This window comes from Bremia lactucae, linkage group LG2, assembly GCF_004359215.1.
Source record: "Bremia lactucae strain SF5 linkage group LG2, whole genome shotgun sequence".
Classification (NCBI taxonomy): domain Eukaryota; phylum Oomycota; class Peronosporomycetes; order Peronosporales; family Peronosporaceae; genus Bremia; species Bremia lactucae.
This window is the reverse complement of record NC_090611.1, coordinates 102,252-121,904: the sequence shown is the minus strand read 5'-3', so window position 1 is coordinate 121,904 and position 19,653 is coordinate 102,252. Positions and strand designations below refer to the sequence as shown.

Here is a 19,653-nt window from a genome sequence, read left to right as displayed (position 1 = left end):
CCGTAACGCCTGCACTTCGATTCGCACGCTTCTATGATAACGGTCTGATGGACTTTACTTCGTTTTGCCGCCTGTCGAAGCGTTAGTTGCCGATTGGCAAAAACGACGGTTTATTTGCCTTGACGGACAAAACGGTTAGAAAGACAAAAGAAAAGAGCCACTTGCATTTGTATGTCATTTTAAAAGCACATTTTTAAAACAAGCGTTTGCATGTACACATCATGCTCTTTGCATTGTTCCGGTCAATGGCATTTGAGTGCGCATCAGAATTCGTTGGCACGTTTGTAATGGTCTTTTTAGGCACGGCAAGTATTGCCACTGCTACATTCACCGATGCCAATTCGTACACTATGGCAGTGGGAACTGTTGCCGCTGGCTGGGGATTTGCGGCAATGCTCGCAACATTTCTTGCGTCTCCAGGATCTGGCGCTCATCTGAATCCTGCCGTGACGCTAGCAATTGCAATGTCCCCATACACCAAAAATGCGTTTCCAAAGCGTAAACTGCCTGTGTACATCTTATCTCAGTTCTTAGGTGCAACCTTAGCGGGGTTTGCCGTATACCTCATGTTCGGATCGGGCATTAAACGGTATGAAAACCGGTTGCACTTAATTCGGGGTACCCCTCAGTCTTCCCTCTCCGCCAGTGCTTTTGGATGTTCGTACCCCCATCCGCAACTGGTGAATGAACAAGGCAACAATGTAACATCTTGGACCAAGAGTGATGTTTCAGCTGCCGGAGCGTTTGTTTTAGAGGCAATGGGTACACTCATCCTTGTACTAACCCATCTGGTTGTTCGACACCCGATCCAACCCGCTGGGGACGTCGCCTTTACGAGCTCAGCAGCAAGAGTACAAGAAAGTAATAAAAGCGCTATCGTGTCTCGACTACCGTCCACGTTGTTGGCCCCTTTTTACATTGGTGTAGCTCTAGCAGCTCTTACATTAGTGATGACGCCTTTTACTCAGGCATGCCTGAACCCGGCTCGAGATTTAGGACCGAGAATCGTGGCTGCTATTGCCGGTTGGGGGTCAGTTGCGCTACCGGGTGAACGGCGCGAAGCCTGTTGGGTTTATTTATTTGGCCCATTACTCGGGGCATTTGCGGGCAGTATGCTCCACGATGTTCTCATCTATCCAGCGTTACAAACACGGGACCAAGCTGCTGCGGCGTGGATGCGGCACCAACAGATGGAAGGGGAAGCAATCTTAGAGCAACTGGAAAAGAGTCAATCGGTACTTAGTGCAACGACAGGAGGATGCTTTGGGTCCTTGACAACGCAAGGATTAAACCACAGTGACTATCGCGAAAGCTCGACTCTGCATAACTTCCGCATGTCATCTTCGATTCATTTGCACCCGTTTCCGGCTTGATAAGAAACAGCCAAAAGCAGTGTTTAAAATTGCCTCGCTTACCAAAAGAAGTGTTTAAATTGACTCGCATACAGACAACAATGCCGATTGGATGTAATTCGCACTTAGCCCTGTGTACCCCTTTATTCATTTTTAAATTGTTTTCGTATCTTCGCGCAATTCCTTTCAGTACCACGTTGTCTCATGCCGATCGCCGACAAGAAGAAGCACTATGAGCTGGTCGTGCAAGACGATAACCTGGTGCTTTTGCACCCGCTACACCCGCTCCGTCTTCATATTCCACGCTTAGTGTCCTGTGATGCATCACTGGACCTTAGTGTGGAACATGACAAGGATTTCCAACATGTGCACGGCCGTCGAATGGCTTTTGATGCCATCTACGGCATTTTTTGGCTGCTGCGTGGTCCGTATCTAGCCGTCGTGACGCAATCAAAATTAGTATGCAAAGGTGTGAAGGGCACTGAGATTCGTGTCGTGCAGCAGCTCGAGCTGTTGCTTATTCCGACGCAAGACTTGCCGATACTTTCGCCACAGCAAGAAGAGGACGAACGCACGTATATAAACATGATAGTTGGTAATATTGCGGCTCAAAAGTTGCATTTTTCAAAAGACTATGATTTGACACACACTCTGCAACGTAAGGTTATTTGCATGCAATCGTGCCACACTTTTTAATTTCCATGTTGCCACTGTTGCAGGAATTGCGGCTTTTGACGGCAAATCTGGCACAATTGCCGAGCGTGCGGATGACCGTTTTTTCTGGAACAAGTCGCTGTGCTCGGCTCTGATTGGTAGGATCATCGCTTAGCCAGTTTTTTTGTTACTCATGCGTGCAACATTATGGCAACAGAGCAAAAATTTTACGAGTGGCTGACGCCCATGATGCAAGCACACATTGAGCTGACAGAGAAGCTGCAAGTCAACGACAAAACATTTCGTATGCTGTACATCTCGCGACGGTCGTGCAAGCGCCAGGGCATGCGATTTACAATGCGCGGCATCGATGACGACGGAAATGTAGCCAATTTCGTGGAAACCGAGCAAATTTGCCTGTTTCCAGATGGCAAACAAACGTCTTTTGTGCAAATTCGTGGATCGATTCCAGTGTACTGGAGCTCTCCGGCCACGATGAAGTACGCACCCCTCGTTTACCGTGCTGGCGACGTTGAACGCGATGTAGCCGCGTTTCAAAAACACGCATACGAGTTGATTTCGCTCTATGGCCGTGTTTTACTCATTAATCTCATTGATAAGAAAAAGGACCAGTTGAAACTCGGCGAAGCAGTGACAAAAACTGTGGCCGGTGCCGCCACAATGGACTCGCACATTCTTGCCGCTGTGCGTTTAGTTTGGTTCGATTTCCATCACGAGTGTCGCAATATGAAGTGGAATAACCTTGAGAAGCTGATTAAACAGGTTGATACTGATTTTCTCGATCATGGGTACGTAGCAACACCGGAAATGAAACAAAAGATTGCTTATAGTTGTACACAAATACCGTTTTAGTTACTTTTGCGAAAGTGCAGATGGACGTGTTGTCAGCAGACAGTCGGGTGTGGTGCGTACAAATTGCATGGACAATCTCGATCGCACAAACGTCGTACAGGTCAGTCGTTCGTTCATTTTTATTTGACAGAGTATCCATTGCCAACCTCACTCTTCTTTTTATGTACCCCTTCAGTCGCTTTTTGGCCGCCGCAATGTCTTGCTGCAACTTAATGAGACCGAGGCACTCCAAGGAAATGTCTTGAGCTCCCCATTTAGCGGGTTTGAAGCCACCTTCAAGCGCGTGTGGGGAAACAACGCAGACGCCATCAGCCTCTTGTACGCCGGCACAGGAGCGCTCAAGACTGACTTTACACGCACTGGCAAGCGCACCAAGAAGGGCGCATTAATGGATGGTTATAACTCGTGCTTGCGATACATCATCAACAACTTTATGGACGGGCATCGACAGGATGTGCTGGACTTGCTGCTTGGGCGCTTCACAATATCACGCAGCAAACCTTCGCCGTTTCGATCACAGCGCGAGACACTCGAATCGATCCTCACAAAGCTACTGGGGCTGGTAGCGGCCTTTTTCCTCGTCGAAACGCTGCGAAGTGGTCGTCAGAGCCACGTGATTGAGCGGCTGCTCCGCTCTGTACTCCTCACGCTCCTCATTTGCGCAGGCCTGCTTGTTGTGCTTGTGAAGAAAGGAAATATGCTTGGGGAGAAGCTGGTGCGGCTGCCGAGTCTTCGTCCTCAAGATGGCTGCATGACTTCGTGGAAACGCTAAACAATTAATTTGGGTCTTTTTATGACTGTAAAAATGGGTACTAAATATAGGACTGGTAACAAGTCCCGATTGCAAAAACCGACTCGTTGTTGCTTCTAGAATCGCAATGCAGTGCACCCAATCAAGTTGATTGCGAGATCAGAATTGCTAAATTTTACTGCCACGGCGCAGCGGCACGTCGAGCTCTGGATGTTTTATGGGTTTCCCGGCAACAGCCACTGCGCGTCAAAACCTTTTCTATCATCATCATCAAAGCCCTTCTTTAGTCATTCCTGCGACCGATTCGCCTGCGTCACGATGGCACTTGAAGTATCGTCCATCATGGGATGGCAAACGAAACGCAAGTTTTACATAGCTACATGTGCAGAAACGAGACGAAAAGCTTATCTGCCACCCTGCAAAACGTCGTTTCGCCCCGCAATTGTTTTCATTCGACAAGTTTCCCTTCAACCTCACTTTGCAATTTCCTCTGCAGCACTCGCATCAAAAAAAGATCACCTCGAACTCCGTCAATATCATGATCAACTACACCGCTCTCCGCCTACCGAAAGCCGCAGCCCGCTGCATCAAATCTTCGACGCCCTCGCGGTTGCTGCAGCAGTCTTCCGCATCAGCGCGCAAGACGAACATTCCACCTATTTCGGAAGGCGAGAAAGCGTGGTGTGATATTTACGGCGTCGACTATAAGAAGCAGATCGCCGAGGCGCTGCAAGAATGCCCTGTCGTTTCGGACGGCATGGGAAACAAGACAATGTCGGGATCACCGGCAGCTGTTCAAGCGAAACGCAAGACAGACGCAAGGCACACCGTGTTTAGCAACAAGAAGGCATCATGAAGCCTGACTTACAAGATTATGTCTCTCGCCATCGTTCTATCATATTGATCTTCTGCTTAACCGGCCTCGCCGTATCTAATATTAAGTTCCCTCGTCATCCTTGTCGGTGAGTGTAAAGTCAAAAGCTTTCCATTGCCTCTTGAACTTAAGCGTCAGCTCCTCTTCTTCTGCTTTAGGCAACACACAGAACTTCCAATTAGCACGCCGCGGCATCCCTAGCAAACAAGCAGTTGCGTGTCGCCCAAACTGGACGTAGTGCTTGCCCTCGACCCGATGAAGCAGTTGAGAAGTGCCCCCGTCGCTAGTTGGCAATTCGGCATACAGGAAGGATTGGCCGTTTGTCTCTTGGCGCAGTAGCTCCAGTGGCCCTGTACTCGCTGAGGCTTGCGCATCGCCATCATGCCCTATGTTTTTAAACGTGACGTGGTATTTCTCGCCTTCGGTCTCAAAAATACGGCAAGCATTACCCGCGAGAGCTTTCGGCACCCCCACGACTTGCAAGTGACAATGCGTAGCACCCAGTGTCGCCACATTGCGGTCAATCACCAGCAGCTCCTTGTCCTGTGATGCGAAATACCGACGCAGCGCCGCTTTAAAGCGCTCCATTTCTCGCCACGTGTCGTCCTGAAGCTTTAAAGTAGTTGCTTCGTGCGCAATGGGTACAATCAGCACATGGTCTTCACAGATGGCTCCTTTGGGTATCGCAAGATACGCTTCTTGGCCAATGCTTACAATCAAATGGCGCTCAAGGCTTGGCGTAGACAGACAGAACCAGCACTCGGTGCGGTCTGCCACACGAGGCTTCTTCCCTTGTCCTGGAATCAACCCGCCCTTGCGTTGACCCTTGGCCGCCAACTTCTCGTCGTAAAAATATTGAGCATCGCCTCGACTTTTGGCGGTTAGTTGCTCAATTTGCTCCGTCGAGAGCCCTTCGACCTTCCTCCGCTTTAAGATCGATTGCTCGTCGCTTCGAAGTTGCTCGAGCTTCGCGTAGAGATATGGGTTTTGCGTCGTTCCTGTCGGAATATCGACATGCTGACGATCTCCCGGACTCTGTTGCAGGAATGGCACGACTTGGAGCGCATGCAAATACTTGCGTGTCTTGTCTTTGCTGGTGTTGACTCCACTTAGATTAATCAGACGCGTGAGTTGCTTCCGTTTGGAACCAGTCACTTCGCTCACGTACGGCAATCGCTGATAAAACACATCGCCACGACTGCCATCGCCTCCACGACTTGTGATGTGGTACTTTGGATGAACTTGTTGCACCAGCTCGCAAATGGCTTCACTTCCTCGCATGGCCTGCAAACCAGGAGAAAGTTGCTGTTCCGGCAACAATAGCTGAAAATTTGCTGGGCAATCCGCCGTGAACAAGAAATCGACATCGCCTTGCTCGGGACTGTTAAGAAGCTCTTGCACCAAAGTATTAACCTGTTTCAGTACAAATGTTCCCTATCATTTCACCCCACTCATTTAAAACTTTAGCATGTTACGCACCGAAGCTTTTGAATACGTCAACACTGCCCCTTTCTCGTCCTTTTGTCCAGGAGACTCCGTGCCCGACACATAAGCTATCTTAAGTCCTGCAATCTGTCACTTTTATAAGTAAAATGCCCTTGCAAACTATTAATTCTGCACTCACGCACAGTTGCAACTCCAGCCCCTGCCAGGCAAAAGAAGCCTTCGCCAATCTCTACAGGTGCCGATGGCTGCGTCACGGAGCTCAAGTGGTCAAATGTTTCCATCTGCTTGGCATTTTCTTGCCACAAGCGCGCGGCCTCATATGCTGGTAAAAAATACGTGGGGATTGGCGTCTGCTTATCACCTCCCGCGAGGTAATCAACTGGAAGTGGAAAGCAGCGACTAATACACACGAGCGCCTCAAAAGGCTTTTCCTTGGCTGCTGCATTGAGCCGGCGCACGCGCTCGAACAAAAGCTCCCATTGGCCCTGTACTGCCCCGCACAGCAACACCTTGGGCATCGTATACCTTAAATTTTCGGCCACAGTATTAAAAAGACAAAAGTGGACTTTCATGGATATTGATATCAAGATGGCTACATGCTTCAGACAAACTAACTTCTTTAATTATTGTTTCATCGATGGAGCTCATGCATCGAATTCGAGCATACAAGAGCATTCGGGTCTTGCCATAATTAATCTAAAGTAAAGCTGTGTCCACATAAACATGCTGCTTGCAAAGACGACAAGAAGAATTAAAAGCGAGCGCATGGAGCGGTTCCGTGGCAAGAAGCGATACATGCGTCCACATGAAGCCAGGCGCAGAAAAGACATAATTTAGATCAAACGTTTTAAGAGTCAAGTATGCCGGTGCACCGTGCATTGACTTGAAAAGGAACACTTGCGTTTCGTCTCAAAAATGTGGTCGATCTTGCCCCACAGAGTGGCAAAAGCAGCGTAAGGACAAGCGTGCTTATTCGTACCGTCACGAATGAGTTGGCTACACAAAGTAGCTCATGTGGCATCAGATGCATCATTCTGTCGACCTCGAACTAGCAACCATTAAACATTCACTCCCGCCATCGACAATCATTCTCAAACACCACGACACTCTGTGGCAGCCCATGCTATTACAGCTCCTGTATCAATCGCTCTCAATCATCGCCACAGCAAGCCGCTCAAAGTCCTCGAGATTATTGTACACGTGCGCCGAGATGCGGACGTAGAGTCTCCGTTCGACGCACTTGATCGGCACCTCAATCCGATGCCGACTATAGAGCGCATCTTGCACGCGCTGGGCGTCCGACAACGTCGCGTTCGGAGCTTTTTCGTCCACCACCACGCCGCCACAGAGCGTTTGCATCGTAGGCAATTGTACCAATCGCATCGCATGGCGTTTAACACGCGGCACTTTCAGCGCTTGCACGTGCGTGGACAAGTGCCATCGACACGACAGCACTCGTGCGCCCTCGTGCGCCAGCGTGTGCATATACGCGCGCGTCGCGTCGACGCCTTGACGACGCCAATACGCAAGACAATGCGGCAGCGTGAGCCACGCGCTGTAGTCTTGCATTCCCGTACAGAGGAAGGCCCGTTGCATACCGTCCTTATAGCCATAAGAAACGACCCGCGGCAAAATGCGCGGTCCATCGACGCGTTTCACATGCAAGAATGCCGCTCCGCGCGGCGCGCAGAGCCATTTGTGGCAATTTCCGACATAATAATCCGCATTTAGTGCATCAAGGTCTAAAGGGATGTTTAGTGGCCCATGTGCTCCATCCACGAGCACAGGAACGCCTTGGCCACGGCTGTGACAGCGCTCTATAATCGCTCGTAAAGGCATTAAGACAGCAGTAGTAGATGTAATATGATCAACGACGACGAGGGTTACAGATCGCCCAGACGCTTCCACGGCCTTAAAGGCCTTTTCTAACTTGTCTAGCACTTTGTTGTCGTCGTACGAGTCACTAAGACTCAATTCCTCTTCATGCACATGCACGTGAGGCTCGTGTGTGTCTTGTAGAGACTGTAATATTGCCCTTACGGCATCGTACCGGGTGGAGAAAAGCACCACGGTCTTTGCTTTCGCCAGCCGAGACTGGAGGATCGAAGCGAGAACGGCATGCAAGCCCGATGTGGCGTTCGGAAGAAGCACTAATTCCTTGGGATTCGAGACTTCAAGGAATGTTGCTAATGCCTCAATTGATTGCATGAGGAGGGGAAACAGGTCGCGATCGTGTAATTTTAGAGGCTGTTTGTTTGCCTGGGAATGCCAGTACTCGACTGCTTTAATGGCTTCATGCGTAGAAGCGCCGAATGCACCGTGGTTTAGAAACGTCCACGTGTGCAAATCGAGCGCAAAGTGAGAGCGATTGATAGCATTTGGGGTTTTATTTGTCTCAAACTGAAGACGCGGGGCCATGAAATGGGGGACTTTTGGATCGAATGTGGATAAAGAGGTTGTGGATGGGGACAGGAACGACCCGGAAGATGCGGATGCGTGGGTTGAGAAGCGGGTACGTGACGTCTGAAGGGGGGGGTGCGCGTTAGGCTTGGACGAGGACAGCGGGGCCGCGGAGTGGTTGGCCATATAGCGGAAAGAACGGAGACGCTTTGACTTTGAGACGATCATGCTTGGAGCGGAAGTCCAGAGTATCTTTTTTTGGAAGACTGATGCTCCTAATAGAGACCATTTTATCACGTTTGCATCTTAATAACATTTTCCTTCCTGTGATTGCTACTTGAAGGAAGGACAGCTTTATCGCTCTACTTATTACCGGCGAGATCTCGGAATCTATTCCACAAAATTTAGCTGTTCGAATAGTTAGACATTTGGTGTCTGAATAAGAATACATAAGCCTTATATCAACTTGGATTCAAAAGCACAAAGAATGAAAAAGGATGTCAATTACACAAGTATTATTTCCTACAAGAGGAATAAGAAAATTAAACAAATAATTTAAAATTATTATCTTTATTAATGTTGAATTAATAGTTCCAATATTACCAAATTTGGTAATATTGACGCATTAGGAACATCAATTCTATTGATTGGATGATTTAAGTTTAAATCAATCCCGCCAATCGTTACAAGACACGATTGTGGCGCAAGTAGGCGTCATACATAGTTAGTTATTGATATATTAAAGTCAGTCGTATATAGAAGATCGTTACGCAGGAATTTAATATATACATACAGTTTTACTTTTTCTCGATTCTAAAGCCTTAGAGTTAACCTTTGGTTGCCAGGACTTCCTAGCTACTTTATACCTTCCTCTGCACCTCTTGTAAGTAAAGGAGCCGAGGCGCCCCACTTTCACTGTAATCAGTGTAGGCTGACAAGTACTATTATCAGTACTAGCAAACTGTGCCCCGTTACGCCAGGTAGCACTTCGAAGTTCGTTCAATGACCCACGCTCATTCCATCCAACATGGACATGTTGGATGAAGAAGGAAGGAGCTTTCAAGCCCCTCAAGAAGGCTATCATGCACGCGTGAAAGATTTACTCATTAGTGACCTTGATTGAAGAGCGATCGAACCATGAGTTCTGCCGTAGGCGGGCCAGCCGTTGGTGCCATGCTGCTCAATCTGAACACAGATAAAAAAATACGGCTATAGCCGAGTTCATACAACATGAACTCGACGAGGCCCAGGAAAAAGAAGCCTAGCTTCACCAGCAAAGCTCCCAGCGCGTAAAGGTGTCGAGAACAGGGTGCTCCACAGTTGGAACTGTTGAGACAGCAGCATTTAAATGCTTCAAGTGGGCCGACGTTTCCACGTCGACCCGAAAGCTAAAAGATAGAAATCTTTAAGTATAAAGCAGTCAAGGCGCCTCATTTTAAAGATGATTCGTCAAGTTAAACGACGACATTGAAGTACGTCGCATCAATGATGATGCGACAAAAGTGAAATTTAGCATGATCAACTTAGCCAGACGTGCCTTCACGACCCATTGGTTCTTACGTCGTATGAGGTCGTTAAGCCAAGAAAAGTTGAGTTGGAAGTAGGCGACAGATTTGGAGCTGCGCTCTTGCGCATGCATGTTATATAGTCTTAGGAAATTAAGCGAACGATGGATTTATATTACTTCACTTCAACTAATCTTTGTGAAAGTGCATTGCTTACCTTTCTGATAGGCGAATATTAGTGCATTTGTTTTGTAGTTTCCGTTAGCGCAAGCAAGCTACATTTTCCTTGTTATCCAGTTTTTGTCAGCTTTCGTAAGTATTGTTTTGTTATAATAAGCATCTTGCTATTTACAAGGCAATTGCGCATATACTGGGAAGTCTTTTTGCAGGCCTTTCGGGCTATTGAAGCTGGAAAGGCCTGCATATAGGTTTCTAATGTGAATTATAGTTACAAACAAGTAGCTGCCCTTACACAGCTCTCATAAACACAGAGGCAGGTGATCAAGGAATGGATTAACTAATATAATTTAGGGTGTGTGGTGTACAAGAAAGCCAAAATAGGGATCTAAAGACGATTCTAAAAGAATTTCAATTGATTTTGCGATAAAGTGAAAAAATTTACACCATTACAAATATTTTACGCTCTCATTGATCTGTTGTCTTGTTTTATAACAGCAAACATACGTAAAGGGGATGTGATGACACCAAAAGGTGTGTGTGGCTATACCAGCTTCCAAATATGCATTAGTATTAAACTTACTTCCTAGTATACAATGCGCACGAGAAGACGGGCAACCGCATCCGTCACTTGTTCAAAAGTAGAATTTTGCTGGGTGAGGTCGCCTTAAACGCCCACCAGCTACCTCACTGCACGTGATAAAAGACGGTCAAATGCTTTCTATTGGAAATGTTTAAGCGCTGACGTCACTCAGAAGTCACTAAGAAGGATCAAGAATGCTAGGGGTTACAGGTACCACAGAATTGCGAACTAAGGACCTAATTATGTTTCTTTTCACGTTACTCTTTCTATAATCAACTGGTTCTAAGCCCAAGTACGGGCGAGTCGTACGATATACTCCGCGAAGATAATAACCTCGTGTGGGAACGCACGAATAAAGGTGGGGAAAAAAGTACATCGATGAGATGAAGGCCCTAAGAGAAAGAGACGCAACTGTCATCGACTTGGAAAGTCAACGTGATGATGGCCTTTGCAATCGTGGCGACAATGATAAGCCCAAGCTTACAGTCGATGGTACGAATGCCTCGTCAATGGCGGAGGCATGGGGGGTCCTAAAGATTTTTTTCTTCGACGATGTGTCCAAAATGGGTTCAATTGCGACGTCAGTTGAATGAGTTTAAGTTACCCAAGCATGGTAACATCTTGGAGCATTTCCAGAAATTGATGCGCTTTGTATGTCGATGCAAGCGACGGAACATTAATGCATGAACAGCTGGTAATCCTGTTTGCAAGTCATTCTGAAGACTATGACCAGATTGACAAGATCGCTGAGAACATGAACGGGATCAATTTATAAAAAGTCAAGGAGACGCTTCATCGCTAGTATGAATACATAGCAAGAAAAGAGAGCAATAAATTGGTCCACGGTCAACTTACGCGTCAAGACGCAAGGACCACCAACGTAAGTTTGCAGAAAAATGTTTACTATGCAACAAGGTCTGTCACAAGAAGCACGAATGTAGGAGCGGAACTACGCGAAGAGAAAAAAAGAACAAAGAGCAAGCGTTTACAACATCAAACCGAGGTTCTAACGAATGGCTTTTGGGTAGTGGAGCAAGTAGACATACGAAGACAAATTTTCGGAATTAAGAAAAATAAATGACCCGATAGCAATTGCAGTTGCAAATAGCAGCAACGTGCTGGTGATGGGGGTTGGAGCACGTGCGATACTGAAGAGCAAGGTTCGAATCCGAATGGAAGACGATTTATTCGTAGCTGATCTGGATCTACGATTGCTATCAATTCCAGAGTTGTCCTAGCGTGCTTTATAAGTGACGTTCGCTAAGGATATATGTGTTATCAAGAATGGTGGCGAAGTGGTGACTACTGTGTTAAAATGTGGAACGATTAACATAATGAATTGCCAACCAGACGAATCAGCAAGATTATGCACATAAATTGGATATGGTTCAAAGGTGGACTTAAAACATCTGGCATGATCGACTTGTTCATCAACCAATGAACAAGATGAAGACTCTACATAAACGCATGAATGGTTTTGAGTATATGGCACTCGTAATATCGGCAAAGATGGAGGGGGGGGGGGTTATGTGAAGGATGCATGGTGAGCCACTTACGAAGTCAACATATGGAGGAGTGAAGAAGACAGTTCCACTTCAAGTTATACATAGCGATGTAATGGGACCAATAGAAACGAAATCACGAGGTGGAGCAAGGTATATTGTTACGTTTATCGACGATTGTTTTGTGTTATACATTGGCTTACTTTACAGTTACAAGTCAGAAGCGGGGGGCAGATTTACTGAAAACAAGGCACGTATGGAGAATCAAATGGACTTTACTATAAAGTACATTAGGACAAATAATGGATCGGAAAATTTGCAAAAAAGCTGATTATCCACCAAACAATTGTGCCGTACTCACAGGAATTAAATTGGCAGAGAGAATGAATCGCACGGTTGCGGAACGTGCAAAAGGGAATGATTTTCCACATGAAGGTGGAGAAAAAAATGGTGTGCAAAGGCGATGACTACTACGGTATGTATTACAAACCGAGTCTCATGCGCAGCTCTTTCCTACAAAGAATTCTTTTGAAGTTATCTATGAAAGAGACCCAACATATTTGGCATGTGTAACGGGGCCCCCTTCACTAGTACTAATAAACCTTACGCTGATTACAGTGCAGGGTAGGTGCCTCGAAACTTCATAGACTCAAGGGTACAGAAGAAGGTTTCTAAGTAGCTAAGGGGCTTTAGCTACCAAAGATAATTCAAAGAATTAGAATTAGGAAAAAGTAAAACTGTATTAATAAATTTAGTTTTCTACGCAACGATCTACCGAATTTATTATAATGGCATTTGAGTAAGTATGGCGCCTCCTTGCGCACCGCACAATCGTGTCTTGTAACGATGGTGAGTTTGATATAGACTTAAATCAACCAATCAATACAGGTAATGTGTAATTTCATCAATACTACAAAATTGGGTATTATTGGAACTATTTGAGTCAGAATTAATAAGGAATAATAACTTTGTACTTCTTCGTTTGTTTCCTCTAATAGGAAATAATAATCGTTATTCCTCTTATAGGAAATAATACTTATGTAACGGGACACCCCGTTACACCCCCCTTCTTAACCAACAGTCAATATAGTGACTGATGTTGGGTGACAAGAAATAATATTATGTATTTCCCTGTAGTTTTACATTATTGGTTTCAACACAAATATTGTTTTAATTTTCATTCATTGATTTTGACCAAAATCAAGATGGCGACTAACAAGTCTTTCTGCGTGGGCCATGAGGCCGCAAAGCTGGCAGCTGCACGGATCAGTGCAGTTGTTGGTAGTGCAAATTTTAAGTAGTCGATAATGCGTCTTTTGCGGGCAATACGTCAACTCCCACTCCCAGTGTAGGTGACTGGAACATGTCATCTGTTGATGACATGGCAAGTGACGGTGACAAGTCACCTGCTACACCAATTAAAGGTGACTGGACCAAGTCACCGGCATCGCCCGACTCAGTCGCTACTGAAAAGGCCGCCGGATCACCCGTGGCCGAGTACGTTAAACCTTTGGGTTCTATCGTGATAACCAGAGAGGTGACGATGAGGTTGTTCGGGTCGTCGGACCTCTTTGGTAGGGAGTCATCGTCAGATGACTCCGTGGGTGATAACAACTCTGTTGACGTAAGTATGCGTCATCAGGAACTAAGTGGTCGCGAAGGGAAGAGTGCTGGTGGTGGTGCAAGTTTGCATCACCAGGAAAAAAACGATTTTAAGGATCGCTCTAAAGGCCAAATTAACGATAACGTTAACATGAACCAAGAGGAGAGGGATCGCAATACGTTGCGGTTCGCTCCTGAAAAGAGGTCTTGGTTGCCCTCTTAGGATAACCTCATTCGTTGATCTAGTTTGACTAACGATCCATATCATATTCCGCAATTCGACTCATCCAGGCTTCACAAGCCTGGTGAGGATGAGACGGAAATCTTCATCGATGCCTTTTTCCGGCATATGTCAAACCTTTGTTCCAAGCTTGGACAGCCTTTGTACAGAATGTACAAAAAGGCCGTGAGGTCTGGCTTGACAGGCCAAATGCTTTCCGTGAACAGTTCGAGAAACGGACCGTAGTCGGTGCATGCTATAAGTTGCACCGATTTGCCTCTCGTGGGGGACTTATGCCTATGCTGTTTTCAGGGTGCAGGACTTGCCCCTAAGGAAACATATCCCGTCAAAGATCCTGATTGGAGGACGATCATCTCTTATGAGATGCGTCGTGGGATTGAGAACGTCAAATCCTTTTACGAGCGAGAAGAGCGCTCGTTCTCCGATGGACATTCTTCCGAGCAGGATGGGACTCGTCGTGCTGCGAGACGAGACCCGGAACGTCCAACATAACTGGAAAACGAGGTTCTCAACTATCATGCAGGGGTGGTTACCCTCGCCAACGAACGAGATAGCTCGTTCGAACCCCCTTTGCCTCAAGGTTGTTTCAAGAAACTTTCAACAAGAAAGCACTTCTCACCACCTGAATCCATCAATGGATGGGAGGGAAGATGCGGTTCGCTTCGTTTGACGAACATGAATCAACCTCGTAACATGGATCACACCCGCTTTTATTTGAAAGCTGTCATTCGGCATAATTGTGGGAGTACTTGTGCAGGTACGCTAAACCGAGGAACTTTCTAAATCCGTTTCCATCGACTGCCACAGGTCAATCGGGGATCGCCTTTATTATTTTTTCTGGATCCGAGCGTACACCGTGTTTACCCACGACGCACCCAAGAAGTGGTATTTCGCTTGCAGCGAATATACACTTCTTGAGATCTGCATACAACTCGAGCTTACGCATAAGTGAAAGAAACTTTCGGACGTGGGTACGATGAACTTCAACGTCCGGCTTTCCGTTCATGGCTCTGCTTGAATGAAGACGTCATCAAAATAGCTCGGTGCAAAATCCCACATCGATCTCAACAGATTGGTAACACATCTGTTAATTATCGCAGTACATTACTTAGCCCCTGTGGCATGACTAGCCACACCGCTTGGGTGCCTACTTATCCGAACGGAATATCTTGTACTCTTGGGCACTTAATTCTACGAACCCCTGAATTCCTTGAACTAAAATTCATAAGGTCTAATAGTTTGTTCAACTCCATGAGTTGTAAAACCCATTACTTCAATAGAACTAAGAGGCTCTCAGTGTCTAAAAGTCTTCCTCTATCTTTAGGAGCGAGGAAGCTCCGCTACACCTTGTAGCACTCGTAGTCAATCCACGCCTGAGTCTTTACAAGACTTAAACGTCACAAAAATGGAAGAGGTTCCAGAACTGTCAGAAGCGCAACGCGCCGCTAATGACAAGCTCAAATCCTTATTGGTGATTGAACACGTGGAATTTATTATCTCCCACGAACCAGAGGTCCTGCATGCAAGGCTTGAAGCCTTCATGCGATCCGAAGCCTCCCTGATCTGTCAGGTACAGGACCACTTAGCGGCATCTATGCCAACCCGGTACATCTCTGTACCTGATTTAGAACCGAGGGCTCGCCCTCTAGTTGTTAATGTACTTTGAGGCAAAAGAGGGGGGAAACCTCCCTTTGTGGATTAAGCAGGTGGAGATGTCCATTGACTCCGCTTTGTTCTTAACAGAACAAAAAAAGGTAGCAATGGCCATTTCCAAACTCGGAGGTAGAGCAATGGGGTGGGCACTACCGAGCAGTACGTCCATAAACGACGCTTTTCCCTCATGAGATTCGCTGAAACAGCAAACGACCAGCATACTTGCACCGCCTGATCAGGCTATTCGCATGCGAGCATGGCTCCTAGCGACTCGACAGGGTAAACAAACCCTGGGACTTTGTCCACGAGTTGAGAACCCTCATTGCATCAATGCATCAAAACCCGGTGCAAGAAGCAATTGCTGTAATAATCTTTATGGGAGCGTTGCCCAGACGGAATTATTCCAATCTCATCCTGCTACTATCGAAGAAGCAGTTGCTAAAGCGCTATGCGCTGAGTTCAACTTTAAGTCTGCTCGTGTTAGCTTGCCTGTTTACCGAACAAGCTCTTTGATCACATGGGTACCGTCTAATAGACCGGAACTCATGGATATAAGCCTCGTTTGAGGAAGGAGAAGAGGCCTCTCAAGCTGTGGAATAGCATAAGACCATCCATAGATGTTATATATGCGGAAGCACGAAACACTTACGTCCGGTCCGTTCCCTACGAAATACGCGCAAAGCTCGAAAGAGCACCAATTCCGACCAATACTAGAAATATGGTACGGTGCGGGAAGACGTCGATACCCAGTAGGTGCGGGGCGCCCTATTGAGGAAGACCTAGGCTCTGTCAAACCTATACGAGGTGAGAGTAAACAGGACCTAGCCCCAATTAGCTTGGTGCGTAATGGCACGGGGTGTGAGTAAATGCCTGGCTTGCTAGTTGCTCAAGCAACTGTGAAGGGCTTTAATAGGCCATGGTCAATTTTAATTGACTCAGGAGCGTCTTGCAATGATGCTCGACGTCTTTCCATCGAAGGAAGTCAACAAACGTTGAGGCGTTTAAAGCGCGTGAAAGTGATACAATCACTGTTTGCTTAGCGACTGGGACTCGCGTCACTGTCTCTAAGGTTCCATTGAACTAAGGCATAAAGGTTCAGGACTTTGACGGTATGAATTGCTGTCTTGTTCTTGATTTGGATTCGATATATGATCTTATCCGTTGTATGGCCTGGCTTGAACGCCAAGAGCCATGGATTGATTGGAGGTCTAAGACCTTAAGCGCCACGCGCAATGTTCCTAGCAAAGTTTTGAAGAATCATGAACCCACCTTTGCTAGGCAACAAAAGCGCTATTGGCGCGAATCATTGACTGAGTCTTGCAATATTTTAGACATAATAATGTCTGAGCTAATAAACTCCAATGTTGAAAACATTAATTCTGAGCCCGACTCAGCAGAAAGAAGTGGACACTCGTTGTAATAACGATTCACTGAATGCAGAAAGCATTGTTGGCCTAAGGCCAAATCATCAAGGGTGCAATATACCTGAGATACGTGGAGTGGCACGTCTAAGTCCACCGAGTATGGTCGGCCGAGGTGGCATTGTACTGAGTGTCAGTAGTGACACTGTTGGTGGTTCGCCAGGACCTCGAGGGTGCAATATCCCTGATATAAGTGGAGTGGCACGTCTAAGACCACCGAGTATGGTCGGCCAAGGTGGAATGTCAGTAGTGGCACTATTGACGGTTCGTCAGGGCATTTTGGGTCAAATACTTCAAATGCACGTGAAGCGACACGTAAACGTTCGCTGGATAAGGAACTTGAGTTACCTAGCTCCTTGTCGGATGTCAAATTAGACACCATGTCTTGTATAGAACCAATACAGGCTGGAAAACCCGGGGACGTGAATGTCCCGGCCTCTAAGAGGCGTATTGTCTCTACTCCAAGACAGTGGAAGCGCGAAGCGTTTATACCCTCACAAAATGATACGAGTGAGCAATCACATACGCTTCTTAATGGTGAAACTGGTAACAGTGAGGGAGAAGTCAGCCTTGCGGCAATCTCTTCGTTACATGCTCTATCAGAGCTAGACGGAATTCTATTGATGAGTCCGGCTGAACCTTAAAGGCTGGCGACTTATCTGATATGGTGGTATTCGACCAACGATAGAGTTAAACTCATCGTCACCTATGGACGAAGCTATCCTGGATGACACAAACGCTGCTCTTAGTGCGCGGAGTGGGTCATCGATCCTTAAATTCCTATGGATCCATTTATTCCCTGATTCAGAAATTCCAAGATGTGGTATGTACCAACCACCATCTGTTTTACGCCCGGATGGAAAAGTCTGTCATGAAATCGACTTGGTTCCGGGAACCAAATAATGTGTCACACGACAGTGACCTATATCAAGGGCAGTGTAAAGTCATTGACGATTTTTTCCGTGCTAAACACGAGGCAAAAATGGTACGAGAGAGCAATTTCCTATTCGACACCGACATTTTGTGTCAAAAAGCCGAATGGTAAATGGAGCATTGTACATGCTTAAATTAAGTATAATGCTGGCACTATACCAGCACAAAACCCCATTCCTAGAAAGGATTATCTTTGGAACAATATGGTGGAATGTACAATGTTCAGTGCACTTGACTTCGTCGATGGTTACTACCAACTGCTCATGCGAGCTAGCGATATTCGGATCACAGCGGTTAGCACCTCAAGCGGAATGCTATGGGAGTGCTTGGTTGTGCCACAAAGGGCTTTCCAGCGCCCGGCAACATTTAATCGTCTAGTGACGCAACTGTTCCACCCTCATCGAGGTTATGCACAGACTTAATTTGTGGACGTTATTGTCCATAGTCGTGCGGAGGGTCGATCGGATATGGTAAGCCATTTAGACCATTTGCGAGCAGTGCTCGAGTGTGTGCGCACAAATAAACTGCATGTTAATCAATGCATATTAATGCATTTTTGGCGCAGAAGAATTTCTTTTCTTAGCGCGCTTCATTGGGAAGCGAAGCCTTAGAGCGGACCCCGCTAAGGTATAAGCCATTGTAGGTTGGCTGGTTTCTAAAAACCAAAAGGATTTGCGTAAGTGATTGTGTCTCACCAATTATTTACACAAATATAGCAAAAATTATGCTGATGTGGCTAGACCATTATTTAACCTCCTTAAAAAGAATACATAATGGCGCTGGACTAGAACAGAATATAATGCTTTTCAAGAAGTTAAAGATAGTCTTATCCACGCCTCGATCCTGGCACTACCAAATTCAAATTGGCCTTTCAGTGTCGTCTGTCACGCATCAAATTTTGCCATTGACAGTGCTCTGCTACGAGCAGATGCTGATGGGCATGGACGTGCTATTGCGTTCGCATCTAGACATCTTGAAGCTGGGGAAAGAAGTAACCAGTTCTTGGCAAAGAGTTACTTGCTGTGAAGTATGCTATCGTCAAATTCAGAGTTCATCTGCTCGGCTCTAAGCCGTTTGTGATATATACAGATCAATCGTCATTACACAATGCGACTAAGTCGTCCCATCTCTCACAGAGAATGACCTGATGGATATCCTTTTTCGCCGAATACAACTTCGTGGTGAAAAATAAGACTAGAAAGCAGATTGCTTTGGCCAACGCGTTATTTCGCTGGCTGGGTTATGAGCTCTCTCATTGAACAATTATATTGTCGCCTTATACTGAATTAATCCGTTCGGCTTACGCCGAGGATGAACAGTGTGTAAATCTGCTACGAAATCTTAAGAGCACTGACTCGGGTCTAAATTGTCAGCACGTTTCCGTGTGAGGTTACATCGATTTTCTACAGATAACGACCTGTTGCTTTAATGAACGGACGCTACGGATTCTCTGTTGTTCCTCATGATGAGGATTTGAAGTACCGAATCCTCTATGAGGCACACGATACTGTCCTCGGCGGTCGTCTCGGTGGAGAAAAGACCTACGGCTCTGTAAGCCAGATTTATTGGTGGCCCAAACTTTAAAAATAGGTCAGCACATGCGTTCACACATGCGAAAACTTGCCAACGGGTTAGATCCTCGGCGCATTCTGCTGCGCCACTAGCAAGTCTGTCCGTACCCATAGG

General features: G+C 46.4%; 5 protein-coding genes across 5 annotated transcripts; 3 read left to right on the top strand and 2 right to left on the bottom strand.

The window, feature by feature from the left end:
- Positions 1-221: 221 nt before the first annotated feature.
- Positions 222-1,373, top strand: CCR75_001254 (uncharacterized protein; the record flags this gene model as incomplete). Its single annotated transcript, XM_067959358.1, has 1 exon — positions 222-1,373. The coding sequence occupies one exon, from the start codon at positions 222-224 to the stop codon at positions 1,371-1,373; it is 1,152 nt and encodes a 383-aa protein (XP_067821595.1).
- A 183-nt stretch (positions 1,374-1,556) lies between these two features.
- Positions 1,557-3,651, top strand: CCR75_001255 (uncharacterized protein; the record flags this gene model as incomplete). Its single annotated transcript, XM_067959359.1, is given in 5 exon segments — positions 1,557-2,010; positions 2,072-2,164; positions 2,182-2,815; positions 2,880-2,979; positions 3,010-3,651. The coding sequence occupies 5 exon segments, from the start codon at positions 1,557-1,559 to the stop codon at positions 3,649-3,651; spliced, it is 1,923 nt and encodes a 640-aa protein (XP_067821594.1).
- Positions 3,652-4,168: 517 nt separating this feature from the next.
- CCR75_001256 (uncharacterized protein) lies at positions 4,169-4,486 on the top strand (the record flags this gene model as incomplete). The annotated part of the gene is made up of 1 exon (XM_067959360.1): positions 4,169-4,486. The coding sequence occupies one exon, from the start codon at positions 4,169-4,171 to the stop codon at positions 4,484-4,486; it is 318 nt and encodes a 105-aa protein (XP_067821597.1).
- An 81-nt stretch (positions 4,487-4,567) lies between these two features.
- CCR75_001257 (uncharacterized protein) lies at positions 4,568-6,522 on the bottom strand (the record flags this gene model as incomplete). Its single annotated transcript, XM_067959361.1, has 3 exons — positions 4,568-5,938; positions 5,984-6,076; positions 6,133-6,522. The coding sequence occupies 3 exons, from the start codon at positions 6,520-6,522 to the stop codon at positions 4,568-4,570; spliced, it is 1,854 nt and encodes a 617-aa protein (XP_067821596.1).
- Positions 6,523-7,090: 568 nt separating this feature from the next.
- On the bottom strand, positions 7,091-8,368 carry CCR75_001258 (uncharacterized protein; the record flags this gene model as incomplete). Its single annotated transcript, XM_067959362.1, has 1 exon — positions 7,091-8,368. One exon carries the CDS (start codon positions 8,366-8,368, stop codon positions 7,091-7,093), a length of 1,278 nt encoding a protein of 425 aa, XP_067821593.1.
- Positions 8,369-19,653: the final 11,285 nt, after the last annotated feature.